This window comes from Procambarus clarkii, chromosome 13 (assembly GCF_040958095.1).
Source record: "Procambarus clarkii isolate CNS0578487 chromosome 13, FALCON_Pclarkii_2.0, whole genome shotgun sequence".
Lineage (NCBI taxonomy): Eukaryota > Metazoa > Arthropoda > Malacostraca > Decapoda > Cambaridae > Procambarus > Procambarus clarkii.
Window position 1 is genome coordinate 16,584,665 of NC_091162.1, and position 17,671 is coordinate 16,602,335.

The 17,671-nt window shown below is 39.5% G+C and overlaps 1 protein-coding gene across 24 annotated transcripts in view; it reads right to left on the reverse strand.

Annotated features, from left to right (window-relative positions):
- Positions 1-5,575: 5,575 nt before the first annotated feature.
- Positions 5,576-17,671, reverse strand: part of Mef2 (myocyte enhancer factor 2) — a 653,808-nt gene continuing 641,712 nt past the window's right edge. For all 24 annotated transcript variants that reach the window (XM_069323723.1, XM_069323711.1, XM_069323718.1 and 21 more), the window contains 5 exons: positions 11,921-12,079; positions 11,360-11,665; positions 10,736-10,897; positions 8,071-8,335; positions 5,576-7,946 (listed from right to left, as the gene is read on the reverse strand). In XM_069323723.1, the coding sequence (XP_069179824.1) occupies positions 7,831-7,946; positions 8,071-8,335; positions 10,736-10,897; positions 11,360-11,665; positions 11,921-12,079 (1,008 nt within the window). In that variant the 3' untranslated portion in view covers positions 5,576-7,830. The remainder of the gene's footprint in view (positions 7,947-8,070; positions 8,336-10,735; positions 10,898-11,359; positions 11,666-11,920; positions 12,080-17,671) is intronic.

The following is a 17,671-nucleotide window of genomic DNA, read 5'->3' on the forward strand; positions in this document are numbered from 1 at the left end:
ACTTGTGTACTTGCACATCATATTTACTGCGCATGTGTGTGTGTACAACATATACACACAAACACCTTCATGCATACCTGCTCTGCCATTTCCCAACCCAGATTCATAAATTGTTCTACGTTGGCAGCGTGTTAGTCACACATTTTGTTTTAAGTATGAACTTTTTTTTTCAGGCTGTTGATAAAGCAAATGGGTATGTTTATGGATCGGGAGAGGAAAGGAACATTCAGCGTTTATTATCTTGTGCAGTGGGAGCAGAGTGGGAACATGATCGCATTGGTGCTGCCCGTGATGAATTCATGGAGAATGCAGAAGATGAAGAGGAAGAAATCCTTAAAATGATAGCACAACAAAATCAGAATAGGGCTTGAATTTTAAAATGGTGAGTTTAACCAAAATAATTGTATAAGGCTGACAGTTTTATGAGATGAAAGTGAACACAATGCAATACAGATTTCCAGCCTTATTAACATTGATGCTCATTTGGCACTAGTTGTGTTTCAATCAATAAATATAATTCCCATTCTGGTTTTTCACGTTCCATTGCTGAAGTGGTTGTTTGTCTGAATCATCTGCACCTCTTATAATATTTTTGCGCTGTATTTACTATGTGGGTTGAAACTCTTCAGTAGCTTCCTCCAGCTTATCACACCAGGATGTAGCGTGACCTTGAAAATCCCAGTTGATGAACGGAGTGACGTAGCCTTTGTTTACAAATACACATACAGTAAAAATTGCTTAACTAACATAAAATATATACAGATATATCAAGTATATCAGAATACAGATATATCAAGTATATCAGAATACAGATATATCAAGTATTACAACAAACCATTATTGATGTTTCGAAATACTGTACCTGCTAAATTAATTGGATGTGTCCCGTCCCTGCGAACTAACCATATGGTCCAAGCCCCTTGTGTTATATACATCAAGGGGACACTCCCTTCCCAGAGGATTTTCTTTACTGAAATTTGTTCTTTGATTAAAGAACTAATTTTGAGTAAACTACATGTAAAAGAGCAGCAGTTACAATGCGTATAGAACTAGAATCCCATTTATGTAGTATCCCATTTTGTGGGTAATCAAGACTTGCTGTTAGCACCATTAAAGTACAGTAAATTTAAATGTGTTATTGTAGCTCTTGTTTTATTTGTGAAGCTGCTGCTATAACTATACAGTAAATGTATATTTTTTATGGAAGTAAGAATAAAGTTTTGTGGTAATAACAAATGAATTTGTTCATTATTTTTACATGCATCATAAAAAAACTCCAGTAACTTGGATCTCCAAATCATCTTCCACGCTTTATATGAGTGTATACAGACAAATCACGACCCACTTGGCAACGACACTCACCAACCATATTTTTTTAAAGCATATTTGCTATTTTTTTTCCCCTATAGTAATGAATCTTACTTGAAAACTGTAATTGTGATTTTATAAATTATTTACTGTACCTAAACTGTGTTAAAAATTAAATGCTGTAGTAAATAGATTTTGTTGTTTTCTGTGGTTGGCTCAGTCTAGTCACACAGTGTGGACATCATCTAGCAAAATAAATATATAAATATATATATTGTATATATATATATATATATATATATATATATATATATATATATATATATATATATATATATATATGTCGTACCTAGTAGCCAGAACTCACTTTTTGGCCTACTATTCAAGGCCCGATTTGCCTAATAAGCCAAGTTTTCCTGAATTAATATAATTTTTCTAATATTTTTCTTATGAAATGATAAAGCTACCCATTTCATTATGTATGAGGTCATTTTTTTTTTATTGGAGTTAAAATTAACGTAGATATATGACGGAACCTAACCAACCCTACCTAACCTAACCTAACCTATCTCTATAGGTTAGGTTTGGTTAGGTAGCCGAAAACGTTAGGTTAGGTTAGGTTAGGTAGGTTAGGTAGTCGAAAAACAATTAATTCATGAAAACTTGGCTTATTAAGCAAATCGGGCCTTGCATAGTAGGCTGAGAAGTGCGTTCTGGCTATTAGGTACGACATATATATATATATATATATATATATATATATATATATATATATATATATATATATATATATATATATATATATATATATTTTATTTATTTATTTATTTATTTCTTTTCTGGTGTGGTCAACCTTCTTTACTTTAGGGATTTTCATTAATTTGTTTGTGGCTACTGCTTAATTTGAGAGTAAAAAAAATTACCATGAGTAATCTGGCTAAACTAAATAGAAGGAAGTACGGTAGTATTTTTTACTGGCCCACAAGGGACAAAAAAATTTCGTGCGCTGCTGGGAAGTGAAGTGATACAATTGAGGCTACAACCCCTCAGAGCAGGTGTGTCTGGTAAGGTATAGGGAAATGCAAACGAACTCCGGGAAAAGAAAACCTAGCCATGGTCAGGGTGAAAGAGAGTGTTATGACATACAATTACTTAGCTGAAAGCAGAAAGTTGATGAGCTCGGTAGAGGCTGTAGGTTTTGGATGGGCTACACCAGGCAGAAGAGTGAAGGGTGGACTAATTGTGACCACAGGTGACCAGAGCTCACACCTGATGGTGGTTGGGTGCATCACGTTAAAATATTTACAGTGCGAAAATTATCATTTGCCTTATTTTCCTAGGACTACATGTTTTCCTTCTTGTAGTGTTTGTTTTACTACACCTCTGCACTATCATGCATTTTCTCCCATTTTGTGGTTGATCTCATCTTCCCTACTTCCTTCTCATAGCCAGATTCTAATCCTGGCTTCAGTCGGCAACGGATTGGTGTCGAGATCCTGGTGTGTTTGGGTTTGAAGCTTAGTGGTACTAGAGCTAAGTTCAGAAAGGTACTAGAGGCCCACCAGAAAGTGATATTTGATTACATTCAAAGCTTGATTTTCCTGCTTCCTTTTCCTTGACACATGTTTCTTTTACATTTAATATGGTGTATCTTTCCTTTTTATTGCCGTCTTCTTTAATCTTGTTTAAATTACAAATTTGCAGTACTTATACAGTATCTCTCTCTTGCCATTTAATTTTTATAGGTGCATAAGAGCAACCTACCATAGTTTATCTCAGGATATCATTGTCACCAGGGATAGTCTCCAGCAGGATACATTATATTTGTAATGAATTACAGTACTATACTGTACTGTCAAAAAAAAAAATGATGGTTTGATGACAAAGTCTCAATGTTGTTGAAGTCAGTGTTAATCCCTGTTACATGAGCTGGGTTCAGCTTTATTCTATTCTAGGCTATTCCTTGAATCTATTAACATAGAACTCATATTTATACTTATACTCATATTTTGTCTTTGAACAAATCCACAAAGGTCGTGATGAGGGTTCAAACCTATGTACGGGGTTAGAACCTTCATCACGGCCCTTGTGGATTTGTTCATTTGATATATCACGCTATTGTGATTTCTGTGTGATATCTTAAGTTTAGTGCAATACTGTATGTTACTTGTAATTTATTGACTTAATGTTACAATATATTTATTCTATGGTAATTTCACTATTTAAATTGTGCAATGTATTGTCAGTATTGTACAGTAGTCTCATCATATTGTTTGGTATTGTGTGTGTATTTCAATTTATTTCTTGAAATTTTAAGTTTTTACAGCACCTGGCAGTGGAGTATAACATTGGTTCTAATGCTCATACATAATAAAACAACGGAAATTAATAAAATGGAGAGCAGCGTGAAAAGAGAAGTGACAAAAGTATTGAAAACTTTAAAGGAGGATTTAGATTATGCTGTTTACAAATGATTTACACAGCACTAGTCTGAAGCTGGGCAGTGGTAGTGAACAGTTAGTCTGTAGCTGAGAGAATGACATAAACTGAGGTCATTGATGTCTTCGAAACCAATTCAGGGTATCTTGAGATGATTTCAGGGCGGGGCTTAGCGTCCCCACGGCCCGGTCCTCGACCAGGCTTCCTTTTTGTCCCCGCCCCCGGGAAGCAGCCCGTAGCAGCTGTCTAACTCCCAGGGACCTATTTACTGCTAGGTAACAGGAGCATCAGGGTGAAAGAAACATTTTGCCCATTTGTCTCCGCCTCCACCGGGGATCGAACCTGGAACCTCAGGACTACGAATCCAAAGCGCTGTCCACCCAGCTGTCAGTCACCCAGGGTGACTACAGAAGTTTAGCAGATATGATATTGTGCTCTAACTTCGTTTTATTGCCTCTTATAAAAATCAACCAGTACACTACAAAAAAAAAGGTAAGTGACCAAATTAATATTTTTTCTCGTATAATTATTATTTTATAGGCTCAAAACATTATTTCGCTATCTGTATTTTTTTATATCAACATTTATCACTTGCTATATGAAAAATCAGGAAAAATTGGTGACGACCAAAAGGGGCAACTTTCCGGAAATCAAGATAGGGTAGAATAGGTAGATAGGATAGAAAATGAAGAAACGGCGACGTTTCAGTTGATCCTGGACCATTATCCAGTCGTATAATGGACCATTATCATCATCACATTTGAATATGGTAAGGGTGAAACAAAATATGAGTCGTATTTTGGAGGTGCTACTGTATAAAGTTCACACATTTACACAATACATATTTCAGACTAATCCCTGAACAATTATGTGTGGTGTGTTGAGGTACTTGAGTAAGGAATGAAATGTCACGGAGAGATACACAGCACAAAAGTTGATAAGCTGCAAGATGGTTTGGGCATGTTGAATGAATGGGTGATGGTAGAATGGTCAAGAGTGTATTTAAATGGATTTCAGAGTAGGAAGAGAAGAGAAAGGACATGCAGATAATCAGACATAGTGAGTGTAAACAATGAACTGAGTGAATGAACTGTATAGGACAATTCATGAGAAGCACTGTACATCAGGTCTTGAGTAGCAGTGGGGTCTGCTGTGGATAATTGCTGGTGCTTCTTGGTTCTTGTTTATCTGTGTTGCTACATAGCATAAGTGATGTAATTAATGGCCCAAATGATATTTTTTATATAAAACTACCTTTGACTATTGTTTTCCATTTTTAGCTAGGAAAGGGTAATGATAATTTATATACACTTTTCTGTAACAAAAAACTAGTAGCAGTAAATATACATGTTGCAGATGATGAGTCACAAGAACATGGCTAAAGATATGATGACCAACCCACACATCAGAAAATGGAGAAACAGCGACGTTTCAGTTGATCCTGGACCATTATCCAGTCGTATAATGGACCATTATCCAGTCGTATAATGGACCATTATCCAGTCATATAATGGACCATTATCCAGTCGTATAATGGACCATTATCATCATTACACACTTGAATATGGTCCAGGATGGACCAAAATGTTAGTTTTTCCATTTTCTGTTGTGTGGTTTGGTCATAATATATAAGTTAACTGTGTAAATGTATTGTAAAGATTTTTCAGGCTTAACTGCAAGACGAAATCCAAATTAGTCTCTCTCTTGCTGTACTTTTGTAAAGATTAGACCACCTTGAGAATTTGTTAAAAAATTATGTTCACTTGTTCAGCCTTTATCAAATTTAAAATGTTTATATGGTCCCAGTAGTAGGATTAAAAACAAAATATTATGTTATTCAGATTTTATTGAATAACATGCCAAAATTCACACAAAATGCTTCTATTTCACTAACAAAAAAATATTAATAGTATACTTATTCTACACAAACATGTAACTTGTTGTCAGAACATGAGGACGGGGGCTGCTGGCGGGGGGGAAGGGGTAGGGGGACAGCTGGATATGCCTCACACAAACTTTTTTTCTGCTAAAAAAGCACTGTCATACTTCTGTCCTTACCCACTTAAAGATGTGCTCTGGCCTGTTGTAAGATAGTTACTCTGTTCTTACTTGCACCATGATCATATGGACAGTGATTCTCCCTGTGCTCGGTTAAACTGTATTATCTATGAGGGGCAGCCTACAAAAACTGTACATTTAAAGTACTTGATACCTGACAAGCCAGAGCCCTTCCCCGTGAGTAAAAGGATCATTACATGACCAGTTACAAATGTGATCACCACTTGATGATTGCAGCTACAATCGCTCATTATGAGCACACCATTCACTGAAAAACATTTACATATTAAGGTTACAGCAGTGAATGGGACCCACTGAATTGCACTATGTACATCACAGATAATATTAGTATTCTCATTTGTACAAAACAGTGTCAATTTAGTAGTAGTAAATTACGAAATATTACCGATGCTTTTTACCTTGCTTTGCTTTACAAAAGATATTTCTGGTATCAATAATTCAAAATGCACAAAAATATATATGCATAATGAATAGTTAATGGGAACATGTTACTACATGGTTTGTGGGTGTGAAGATGCTATGCTTGGGCCCCTACACCCCCCTGTCCCACTGAGCCCCAGCACGCCGGCCTGTGGTACACGGTAATCACGCCACAACAAGGTGCAACATATGCTTAGGGTAATGGGTTTAGTGTCTTTGCTTAGAAACTAGGTGTTTTGATTTATTATAATCAAATATAACTATAAACATTTCTTGTAGAATTATACATTAGCAGTATCATATAAATTATTAAGAATCTAGACTTTGTATTTATACAAACAACGTTAAGTCAACACAGTCTAAATGTTTATGTATCGACAGTTAGTGTTGTATTTGGTATGGTACAGCTGGCTCCTCCTCCTTGTGGGCCAAGCCCCGTGGTGGGTGGCAGTAACCACATGAATGGATGGGTGGCAGCATTGTTGGACCACCTGGAGCTGGAGGAACGATGGTGGCCAGCAAGGCACACATACAGGGCCTAGTGATGCCCACAGCTGCCACCACCCATTTACCATCTCCAGTCTGCCACCACCACCACACCACGATGCAGTGCACACTGGCCACGCACTACTGTCCACAGTTACTAGAGGCTACAACTTCTTACACAGTAAGGTGAGGCACAAGGTACAAAGAAAGACCATACGAGAGGTACAGAGGGCGGCAGTATGGGGTGGTGGGGGAGGTAGCCCACACTGCTGCTTGCCTCCCTTGCCTCCACCAGCACCACCACACACCAAGTACCAGGCAATCTTATCATATAGGCCAATATGTACAAAGAGTAAAAATAATCATGTCTTTTGCTTATTTACATTGAGCCAGAACTAACAAGTACATAGGTGGCGGTGACAGACTTGTAAACTGCAACTGATGCAGTAGTGTTAATAGTGACCCTTTTCTATTGGGTAGGCTTCATCCTTACCATGTATCCAACAGGCAGGAAACAACCCAAAACTTGGGCAAGATAGCCAGCAGCCTGAAGTCAACCATGCAGATTATGACACTAGGGTCACACATATACATAGATGCTTGGCAGTGACTTCTCCAAGCCCTTAACCAGGTGGGCTGTGAATTTTAAACTGCGAAGAGGCAGAAAGTCATGACAGCCCTCAGATTACCATGGTTGAGAAGGCATTGAACTGTCCTCTTACATATGCCAGTCACCAGTGCCTATAAGAGGCTGGAGGGCTGTTGCAGGTGGGCAGGCTGGAGCAAGACTGGCAGAAGGGAGTAAGGGAATGTGATTCACAAACACAGGAGGCCGGGGAGCAGGGCTGCAGCTCCTCTCTTGGCACTGTCACGGTAGTGCGGCACTGACACACACACACACGGCAAAGGACATACACACTGCTCCCCAAGTCTTTTTTTGTACAGTTAACAACCGTTGTGGTCCATAGAGGCAGAGGCGGTGGGGGCACAATTGTGAGGGCTTCTTGACCCAAGGGACGGCACCCCCAGCTCACCAGGCACTGATCACGCAGCACTGAGTGTCCTCTCACTGGTGCACGTGGTAGCCCTTCTTGCACCTCACGAATTAGGGGCCCAATTTTCTGACATTCTCGGCCGTTTGCTCAACGGGGTATCATAGTCACTGTGATGAGAGGCTCCTTCAGGTGAGGCATGTGACGTTGGAGTCAAGTGACCTGGTATAAATAATAGTATTAAAATGCATGCTTTTAAAAGTACAGTACTGTAAAGAAATAGTTTAAAAATTTGACAACCATAAATATAAATACCGTATCATACATCTAAATAACAGAACATTACCTGAAAGTGCATTGGTGTAAAGTGTGTGCCCAGGATGGTTGGAAGATGGACCCAAATGTGAAGGTGGTGCTGGTGACAAGTGGCCGGGGTCTGTGGATGCTGGTCTTTGCAAGTGAGATGCAGGGATGCAGTTTGGATCACGTGGAGGACTGATGGGTTCTGACTTGATCCTAACGGGCGGTGAGGCAGCTGGGGGTGGCGTGGAGGAACTGACACTGAGATGAGGCAGACCAGAGTGTGACATTCCCAGAGACCCACTGTTCCACTGTTGCAAAAGAAACATTAAAGCTTTTAACACTAATGAAATATACAAAATTATCATCAATATTATAAGACTTTTCCATTGCTATTCAGGTTAAAAGGCCAAGAACTCAAATAAGAGTTCATTCGGTTTATTCTAAGATTCAGGTTACTAGAATTCAGATTGCCGAGCTCTTGCAGTACAAATTAGCCCATGACAAATACATCCATGATGTATAGGTGTATAAAATACATGCAAAGAAGTATATTTGTACAATGAGGGAGGAGTTTGAACTTTTAAGACAAACTAAACCGAAAATCTCTGCATTTTTCTACAACTAACACATGGCAGCAGTGTATGTTTTTGTGGCATTTTAGTGCACACTTTAGCTTAGATCTACGCAGCTCCACACATTATCTTCTTGAAATTTACTTTGTAAAAATTACATGGGAGGTAAAACAAAATGTCAAGTGGAAGTCCTGGTATTAGGAGTATGTCAGACATGTCTTGCATAAAAGTTATTGTAAAAGTACAGTACAGGTACTGTGTATAACAAATATTGACGTTTTCTTGTGTGAATTCCATGTCGTTTATATTTTTAGCCAAATAAACTGCAGTAGAGGAATGTTGCAGACAGTTGCCTGACACATGCCTTTAACTACTTTTATTTATAAAATATTATATAAATATAGTAATAACAAAATATTTATATATTTGTCAATAGTCATTGTCATAATATGATAAGACTTGTTAATAAATGCCTCATCTATGACTCAAGTGAACATAAAGAACATATAACTAGTGAAACTTTATCTGTAACTTTTAACCCATAACGGTAAACTGGCTAAGAAGTTATACAATGAGAAATATATATTGTGCCATCGTATTTCTTATTATACAGTGAGAAATACGGATTGTGCCATCGTATTTCATAAGAAATACAATGGCACAACTCAAACGGATCTGCCCCCCACAATACCTGATTTTACACTTTTAATAAAAAGTATCTGAAACATTACAGGTTTTGTTTTCTTATTTTTCTTGTTCATATCTGACACTGATTGGGACATTAAAAAAATAACACTAAAATCATCACAAAAATATCAAGGATACTTTAAACTTTAAAAGTCAGCCAAATCTTCAAATTTACTACATAGAAAGTAAAATATTTAATGAAAACAAAATTAAGCTCCTTTGTAAGAGACCTTTATGAAATTAAAATGAATGCTACCAAAAACCAATCAAATCGTACAACTGAATGAAGGAGATCTGAACTTTAGACAGCATGTGAGAAAATTGCTAGATAGTCAAATGTGAAACAAAACCCAATTATTTAAATTATGAAGAGCATATACACTGCTATACTTGTAGAATACAAAAATTAACCTCATTGCAAAGTAGGGGTAGAATATATACAACAAGAGGAAATGTGATCAATGAGGCTCAAATTTTGGCAGCACATCATCAGGTATAAGTTATAACAAAAGACAACCAATTGTTCCAAAGAGGGAACTTGACAAGTTACTTGAAAATATGTTGGATCAACATGTTATGCCTGCTCATGACTGGGCTGCCAGTGCCAGCAGACTTGTTGACCTTAAAAGTTTAATCAAGGAGAAAGCACTTGGGTAGGAACATCCCTGGGAATCATCTCACAAATATCCTCAATCAATTTTATATTTTCTAACCCGATCTGATTTAAAGCAGGGAACAGGATATGTATGAAAAAAGTGGTAACCTAAATCTTTATCTCTTCCAACATGCAAGTGGTCAGAAAATTAAATTGGCAAGAAAACAAGGTTTTAGAAACCATCACCATCCACAGCTTCATGAGCAAGTAATAGATATTACAATTTTGAGGTAAAAATGTACCAGGTACAACAGCTATGAGGTTGGCCCCAAGAAATATATATCTTTCTTACTAAACTATGCCTACAAGGAGAATTTCACTTCTAATTATTCATTTATCAACATTGACTCTCACAGAAGTCCTTATGCCAAAATGGAAAACTTTATCAGGACAAATGGTACAATTCACTGCATGGTCCCAAGGCACATAAGAACAAAATTTCAGCCAAAATTGTTAAAGTGGTGAAATGATTAGAAATCCTTGCCTTCATGAAAATGACAGGATATAAAGCAATTTGTTACAAATTGTGGTTTTTTGTAAGATGGGAAAATTACTGTAACTCTTTAAACAAAAAGAAAGAAAAAAAAAAGCTGCCACTACTAAGCAGTGCTCTGAAATGTAATGTATATTGCATATTACAAGGTTTGTGGCCAAATTTTTAGTAATCATTTATGTGAGGGTGGAAAAAACAAAATAAAGAGGATGCATTCTGCAAGTAGTGCTGCATTGATGAAGAAAATTACTGAAATTAGTAAAATAACAAGACAAATTTGAGTAGAAGAAATAGCACTTACTTGGTGAAGTGTGTTTATGGGGTTGAGAGAGATGTCAGCATTAAGTGGGAAGTCTTGATGTGAAAACGAATTGAGTGAAGAATAGGTCATTGATGGGTTCATACTTGACGACTGAAGTGATACTACTGGTGTGTTGAGTGTGGGCGACCCTGGCCGTGGTGCCTGCAAAACAAAATAATACTGTAGATATATATTGTACATAGTTTCCCCCAAATGCCTTTAAATACATGATCATAATAACTAGCCAAAACATTTTGGCTAGTTATTAGATATTATTATTACCATTAAATATTAAATATTATTTACAGTATATTGTTTATTATATTATTAAACAGTAATTTAAGATAAAACAATAATTAGGTCACAGGTTCAGGAAGTTGTTTATGCAAGAGGAAACCTTGTTAGAAAGTATAGTATTTAAAATAGAAATGACTATTTCACTCAAAAAAATATGCCTGTTTAATTAGAAATGCGAACTATATCTATCTATAGATAACTAATGATAATTCAATCTTGTGACATTTACTAACAACAAATGATGACCTGGTTCTTTACTGCATTACAAAGGTAAATTGGAAAAATACTTGAAATAGCAAAGTTTCCTTGTACAAAATTTTGGCTTACATTCTGTGCTTGTGAGTTGGGAATGAGAACACGAAGATTTGGTCTGGTGGGAGAGTGAGTCTTTGACGAATGTGGTCGAGGCAGTAGTCCAGGTGATGGTGCTCCTCCATGTGGTAAAGGCGAAGTTGAACCAGGATAGCCATTTGAGCCATTCATGTCGAGCATTCCACTTGAGGATCCAGGTCGTGGTGAGAGAGAGGCATGAGACATCTGTGGCGAGGGCTGCATCAAGGCTGGATCATAGTTTGTATTGTTAACAGGTACAGTCACGGCCATACTATTGTAGTTGTTCAGCCCTACTGGTTGCTGGAAAGCAGAAAGGAAAGATTTTAATTTTCAGTACAGGAAATGTTTTATATGTAAACTCTAAATTAGTTTGATTTACTTTAATTTAGCTCTATTTAGTTTGACTGTAAAGTTATCTTGATTCGTTACAATGTAATTCCTAAAAAAAAAAAAATTAAATTACAGGTATTGCTGCTATGAAAATGTGTTTAACCAAAATACTTTACTGAATTTATAAGATGAAATGAACATCAAATACACTTAATTAAAACTTACTCGACTGCCATTGATCTGGTTACGCTGCATCATCAAAGTAAATTCTTCATCAATCTTGTTGTATTTAGCCTCAGTGCGGGGAGTGAGAGAATACTCGTGCTCACCGTCTGGGGAGTCTGGCGACTGGAGGCCATTTTTGTGTTCCTTTTTGTTAAGAGCCTGTTGGATAAAAGTGCTTCTAAGATTTTCAATTTTTGCCAACTCACAATAAATTAATACACTTTTACAGAGTACAAATAAAGTGCCTATTTACTATTTGTGCCTACAGAATCAAGCTTTTAGCTCCTGGACCCCAACTTTCTAGCTTTCTGCTTTTGTGTACTCACCTAGTTGCCTTTGTGTGTATATTCACCCAGTTGTGCTTGCGGGGGTTGAGCTCTGCTCTTTCGGCCCGCCTCTCAACTGTTACTAACTACTACTAACTAATTTTTTATTTTTATTTTTTTCACACACACCAAGAAAGCAGCCCGTAATAGTTGTCTAACTCCCAGGTACCTATTTACTGCTAGGTAACAGGAGCATCAGGGTGAAAGAAACTCTGCCTATTTTTTTTTCCACTGGCACCGGGAATTGAACCCCGGACTACAGGACTACGTATCCAGCATGCTGTTCACTCAGCCACCAGCCCTTCCCTCTGTGTGTGTGTGTGTGTGTGCGAGCGCTAGACTGATGAGTTTAGAACTCTCGTAATAAATCAAATTTTCAGTTGCATCTGTTTTTGTACTTTGTCATATATAAAGTGCTTAATTACTACAAATTTTAACATTTATTCATACAATATTTTGATAAAAAAGCATGTAGAAAAATTAAGCATTTAATATAGTAAATAAAATCAGAGTTGGTTTTATTTTTTTTAAGCACTGTAAATCCCAATTACCTGTGTATCTCCTTTATGTGGATTCATAATACATTGCATCAGACACTAACTAGATTGTAATCTTTCTGGTGTATCTGATTTGTTCTCATGGTGAATCACATTTAAGTGAGATCAGTATAACTGTACTTAAAATGCCAGATACTGCAGTCTTTAGAGTACTGTATATTTTTGGTTATATAAGTCATTTGAGTAACACACACCTGTCATTTTGAACTCCCCTTTGTGTTAATGCATAATATGAGGGGAAGATTTGTAAGAATTTTACTAATGTATGTCCATTAATATTTCCCAGTATTAAAAATACAGAAAGGAATGTTAGTTAATGAGGATTCTACAAAAGCTTCTACTTGACTTTCAAGATTTTATACATTGTAACACATTTCAAGCTTTATTCTTAATCTTAATTAAGTCCTTAAAAGCTGTCGGCAGCAAAATTTTGTACTTCAGTCATTCACCTTTTATTTAAATATGTATCAATTTTGTGAATTTGCTGCAAACCTATAACAAGATGACAAATATTTGAATAATTTGGTTATTCATTTGAATTCTAATTCTGTTTCCCATGAGTGAAAGGCCAAGTGTTGTGGCTGTGTTAAGTGGGCCACATGCTGTAAGTGGCTTTCCTGGTACAGTACAGTATTGTTTTTGGGTGGTGCCAGTAACTAAGCATTGTCCCCTCTTGCATTCCTGAATTTATAATAAAAATAGATTATCCTTTCAATATGTTGGCTCAAAACTGTGGTAATATGTTGATCAATAGGCTTCTTCTAATGGCCCAGTGAAGAGAAAATGTGTGGTATAGTGACCATAGAACAGGAAAATGCTTATTAGGAAGGGTAAGTATGGTAGCCCTAGTAGTGTTATGTGCAATATGTACAAAGCAAGACAACAATATTTGAAATTTTTAACAAGGAAAATATCTTTGCTTTTTTTGCTAATAGTAAAACTAATGTGATCATAGGCATTAGAAGCATACTCTAAGCTTAAACTAAAATTTGTTGATCATGTGATGTAAGAGAAGTATAGGCTAGAAGGTGAGCAAAGAGAGAAGTCAGTGTCATGACAGCTCTTTACGGAAAAAGGAAAGAAATGCCACAAGCAACTGGACAATATCTCAAATCCACCCAATTTGTAAAATCAAAACAATTGTAATTGTATTGCAAACTATAGCTACTGCCAAGATATTTAAGTGTTTTGTAAGGATAGTGGGCAAGGTCAGTTGTACTTGCCAGTTATTTAAAATGGGTCCTTGTCAATTGGTTCTAATATTTATACACATAATATCCTTGTGCATTACTTGTGCATTAATCACTCTTCCTTATCTTGGCAAGTTTTCCTTCCCATGATCTGCTAATTCAATATCACCATGTCCTGATCTAACTATCCATGCTAGTGTTAACTGCAATAAGTGAAAATGCACAAACTGTTCGGACAAATTAGCAAGTAGCATGACGTAAGCTGCTATAAAAGCTTTTAAAGGCTTTAATCATACTGCCTTTACTGCGCCTCCTCTAAGCTCAGAGATTTAACTACCATGTACAATAGAACAATTTGTCAAATGTGAAAATTATTAGAAAATTTAACCATATTATTCATAATTCACTGTGAATCTGTCAGAGCTTGCATAACATTTTCTATTCATATTTTTAATATTAAACAGTATTCATATTCAGTCTCGTAAGTAAATTCAAAATATATTTTAGTAGAGAAAATTGAGTTCATCATAAATTGAGATATATATATATATATATATATATATATATATATATATATATATATATATATATATATATATAAAAAACTTTAGAACACTTTCCCACCAGGAGACTCGAACCCTAGCCAGCACAGAAGCCTTCCAGCAACTGGCATAACAGGTACGCCTTAACCCGCTCCACCACCTGCTCAGACCCTTAAAAGAGATGGTAATTTCGGAGTATTTAAATACCCCAAAGATCAACACCTCCCAAGAGCACTAGAGCAAGTGAGGGGTCATTTATACGTTTATTTCATCAAGTCCCTGTTAATATGGGAAGACACAGTGTCTATGCTTAAGGCACAACTCTCCTAAACACGAGAGTGAATATATATATATATATATATGTATGTATGTATGTATGTGTGTACTCACCTAATTGTGCTTGCGGGGGTTGAACTTTGGCTCTTTGGACCCGCCTCTTAACTGTCAATCAACTGGTGTACAGTTTCCTTAGCCTACTGGGCTCTATCATATCTACATTTGAAACTGTGTATGGAGTCAGCCTCCACCACATCTCTGCCTAATTCATTCCACCTGTTAACTACTCTTGACACTGAAAAAGTTCTTTCTAATGTCCCTGTGGCTCATTTGGGTACTCAGTTTCCACCTGTGTCCCCTTGTTCGTGTACCGCCAATGTTGAACAGTTTATCCTTGTCTACCCTGTCAATTCCCCTGAGGATTTTGCAGGTAGTGATCATGTCTCCCCTCACTCTTCTGTCTGTGTGTGTGTGTAAATCATGAAAATTAACATGTGAGGAAAAATGTGAGTGTCAGACCACGGAAGAAGAATCTAAACAGGAATTTCCTTAAGTACTTTCGTATATTAAGTACGAAAGTACTTAAGGAAATGTATTAATATACGAAAGTACTAAAGGAAATTTTCTGGGGGGAGCCCCGTCGGCTCCCCGGAGCTTTACCGGCTGATATGCTAATGTCAGACTTTGGCATCAGTCATGTGTATGGAGTTCTAGGGCCTACCGGGGACCACGAGCCAGAACCTGGCCCCCTCAGAGAGGCAAGGGGAGCAATGGCCTATAGAAACCCCCGTGTGGTTGGAAGCATTCTATGTCTGCCATCGACCGGGTCAAGCATCCAGAAAGGTAAGCATTCCAAAACAAACCCCTATTCTGGTGAAAATTGCTACCTAAGCCGAACTAGTGAATAGAACTCTTCAACAGAAAACACGGAAACTAGTATGACGTCATACGTCACCGCGCCGCTGTCTGCGCAGCTCCCCCCTCCCCGGGAGGGGGAAGGGGGAGCCCCAGACCTCCCACGCCGGCTATCCACCCATCAGTTCTTCGGCTGATGCTATAGGCAATGGTTATGTGCTCCGGCTCCAGTGGTTGTTTCAGCACTGTACCTAGAGTGTGGTGTCTGTTTTCTAGGTGGTGCGTGAGCCGGGTGTGATTCTTCAGTACTCGGGCTGCATGCGCCTAGGGTTCCTTTCCCTAGGTGCCCTGTAAGTACTGCCCTTGGGGCTTGGGGCCACCTTCCACAAGTTCCTTGGGTCCTGCCCCTGCTTGGCCGTTTACCGCTTGGTTTTCGGCCGCTCTTTGTGTGCTCGGGTGTTCTGTCTCCCTTGTTCGCCTTAGAGTAAGGGGCAGTGTTTGCACTGGTGGGGCGCGGGGTACTGTGCAGCTTGTCTTTACCAATCATAGCGGCCGGCTCTGTTCCGCTTGGGTACGCTGTCCTCTTGCGGGGTTTTCTTTTTCTTTTGTTTATATACCTGGTGGGGGGGTCTGCCTTCGTTCTTGCCCCTTGTGTCCCTTGTGTTCTGAGTATTTCTGGTGGTACCCCCTGCTAGGTCCCCGTGAGTGTACACGTCCCGGGGGTTCAGCTCTTAGAAAGTTGTTTGGTAGCTTGGGTGCCGGTTAGCAGTACCCTGCCTGGGATTACCTGAGCGCGAGTCCTCTTAAAGTAAACGCTCGGGACCCTGGGAAACCCCTGGGGGCGCGCGGGTCCGATGGATGTGACCCCAGAGCCCCCCCCTCGCTTCCAGCGAGTTTGAGGGTTGCTCTCACCTTTTGTCTCTGGGTGACTCTCTGTTTTGCCTCCGTCTGCTGCCTGTGGGGTCGGTGACACCTTCGACCCGGTGTCCTGCGAGTTTGGTTGCTCGTTGTGGCTCGGTTACCCAGTTGTGCTAACAAAGCGGGTGCGGGCAGCAGGGGCGTTGCACTTGAGCCTTGGTGGTGGCAACGTTCTCGTGGTTTCCTCCCCGGGAGCCCCGGGGCTGCCCCGTTGTATTTCGTTTTTCCCCTGGTTCACCCTTCCTGCCTGCATCCGGTTCCTTACCGTCTGTAGGTTCAGGGCGGGGTGTTTGGTGGTGTTGAGACTCGGGCAGTCTCGGGGAATTCCCCTTCCGGGGTAGTGACGGGGGCATTTGGGCCTGTTCCTCCAGCCGTGTTGTATGAGTCTGCCAGTGGGCTCCCTTCCTTAGTGTTTTCACGGCTGCCCCGGTTTTCTGGTACGGCCGGGGCTTTGGGGGAACGGCTCGGCCCCGGGGCCTGTCGTGTAGGTTCCCGGGGCTGGGGAGGGGCTGACTTGGGGGGCCTTGGCCCCGTTAGACCCCGTGGGGGGTTTTATCCCCCTCTAGGCGGGGCTTGTGGTTACGCGGAGTGGGGTTTTTCCTCCCCACTCGCCGTACGTGCTGTTGGACGTCGGCCCCTCCCCGGGCTCGGTTCCTTGGCCTTTGAGTCGGTTGGTTCCGTCCTGTGGGTGGATGTTTCCTCCCCCGCTTTTTGGGACGGTGTTTTTGTCATGTTTCCCCGTTCGATGGGGTTCTGCGTGACTTTTGATCTCGGGTGCGCCTGCGCCTTCGTGTGCCTTCGGGACTAGTGTTGGCTTCTGTGTTCTCGAGGGTACGGGAAGGTTTTTCGCTACTTCCCGCATTATTGGAACGTCTGTCGGCTCCTAGTACTTGTCGCCCTGTTGGGCTACTTGTCGCCCTGTTGGGCTACTTGTCGCCCTGTTGGGCTACTTGTCGCCCTGTTGGGCTACTTGTCGCCCTGTTGGGCTACTTGTCGCCCGGTTGGGCTACTTGTCGCCCGGTTGGGCTACTTGTCGGCCGTTTGGGCTACTTGTCGCCCGTTTGGGCTACTTGTCGCCCGTTTGGGT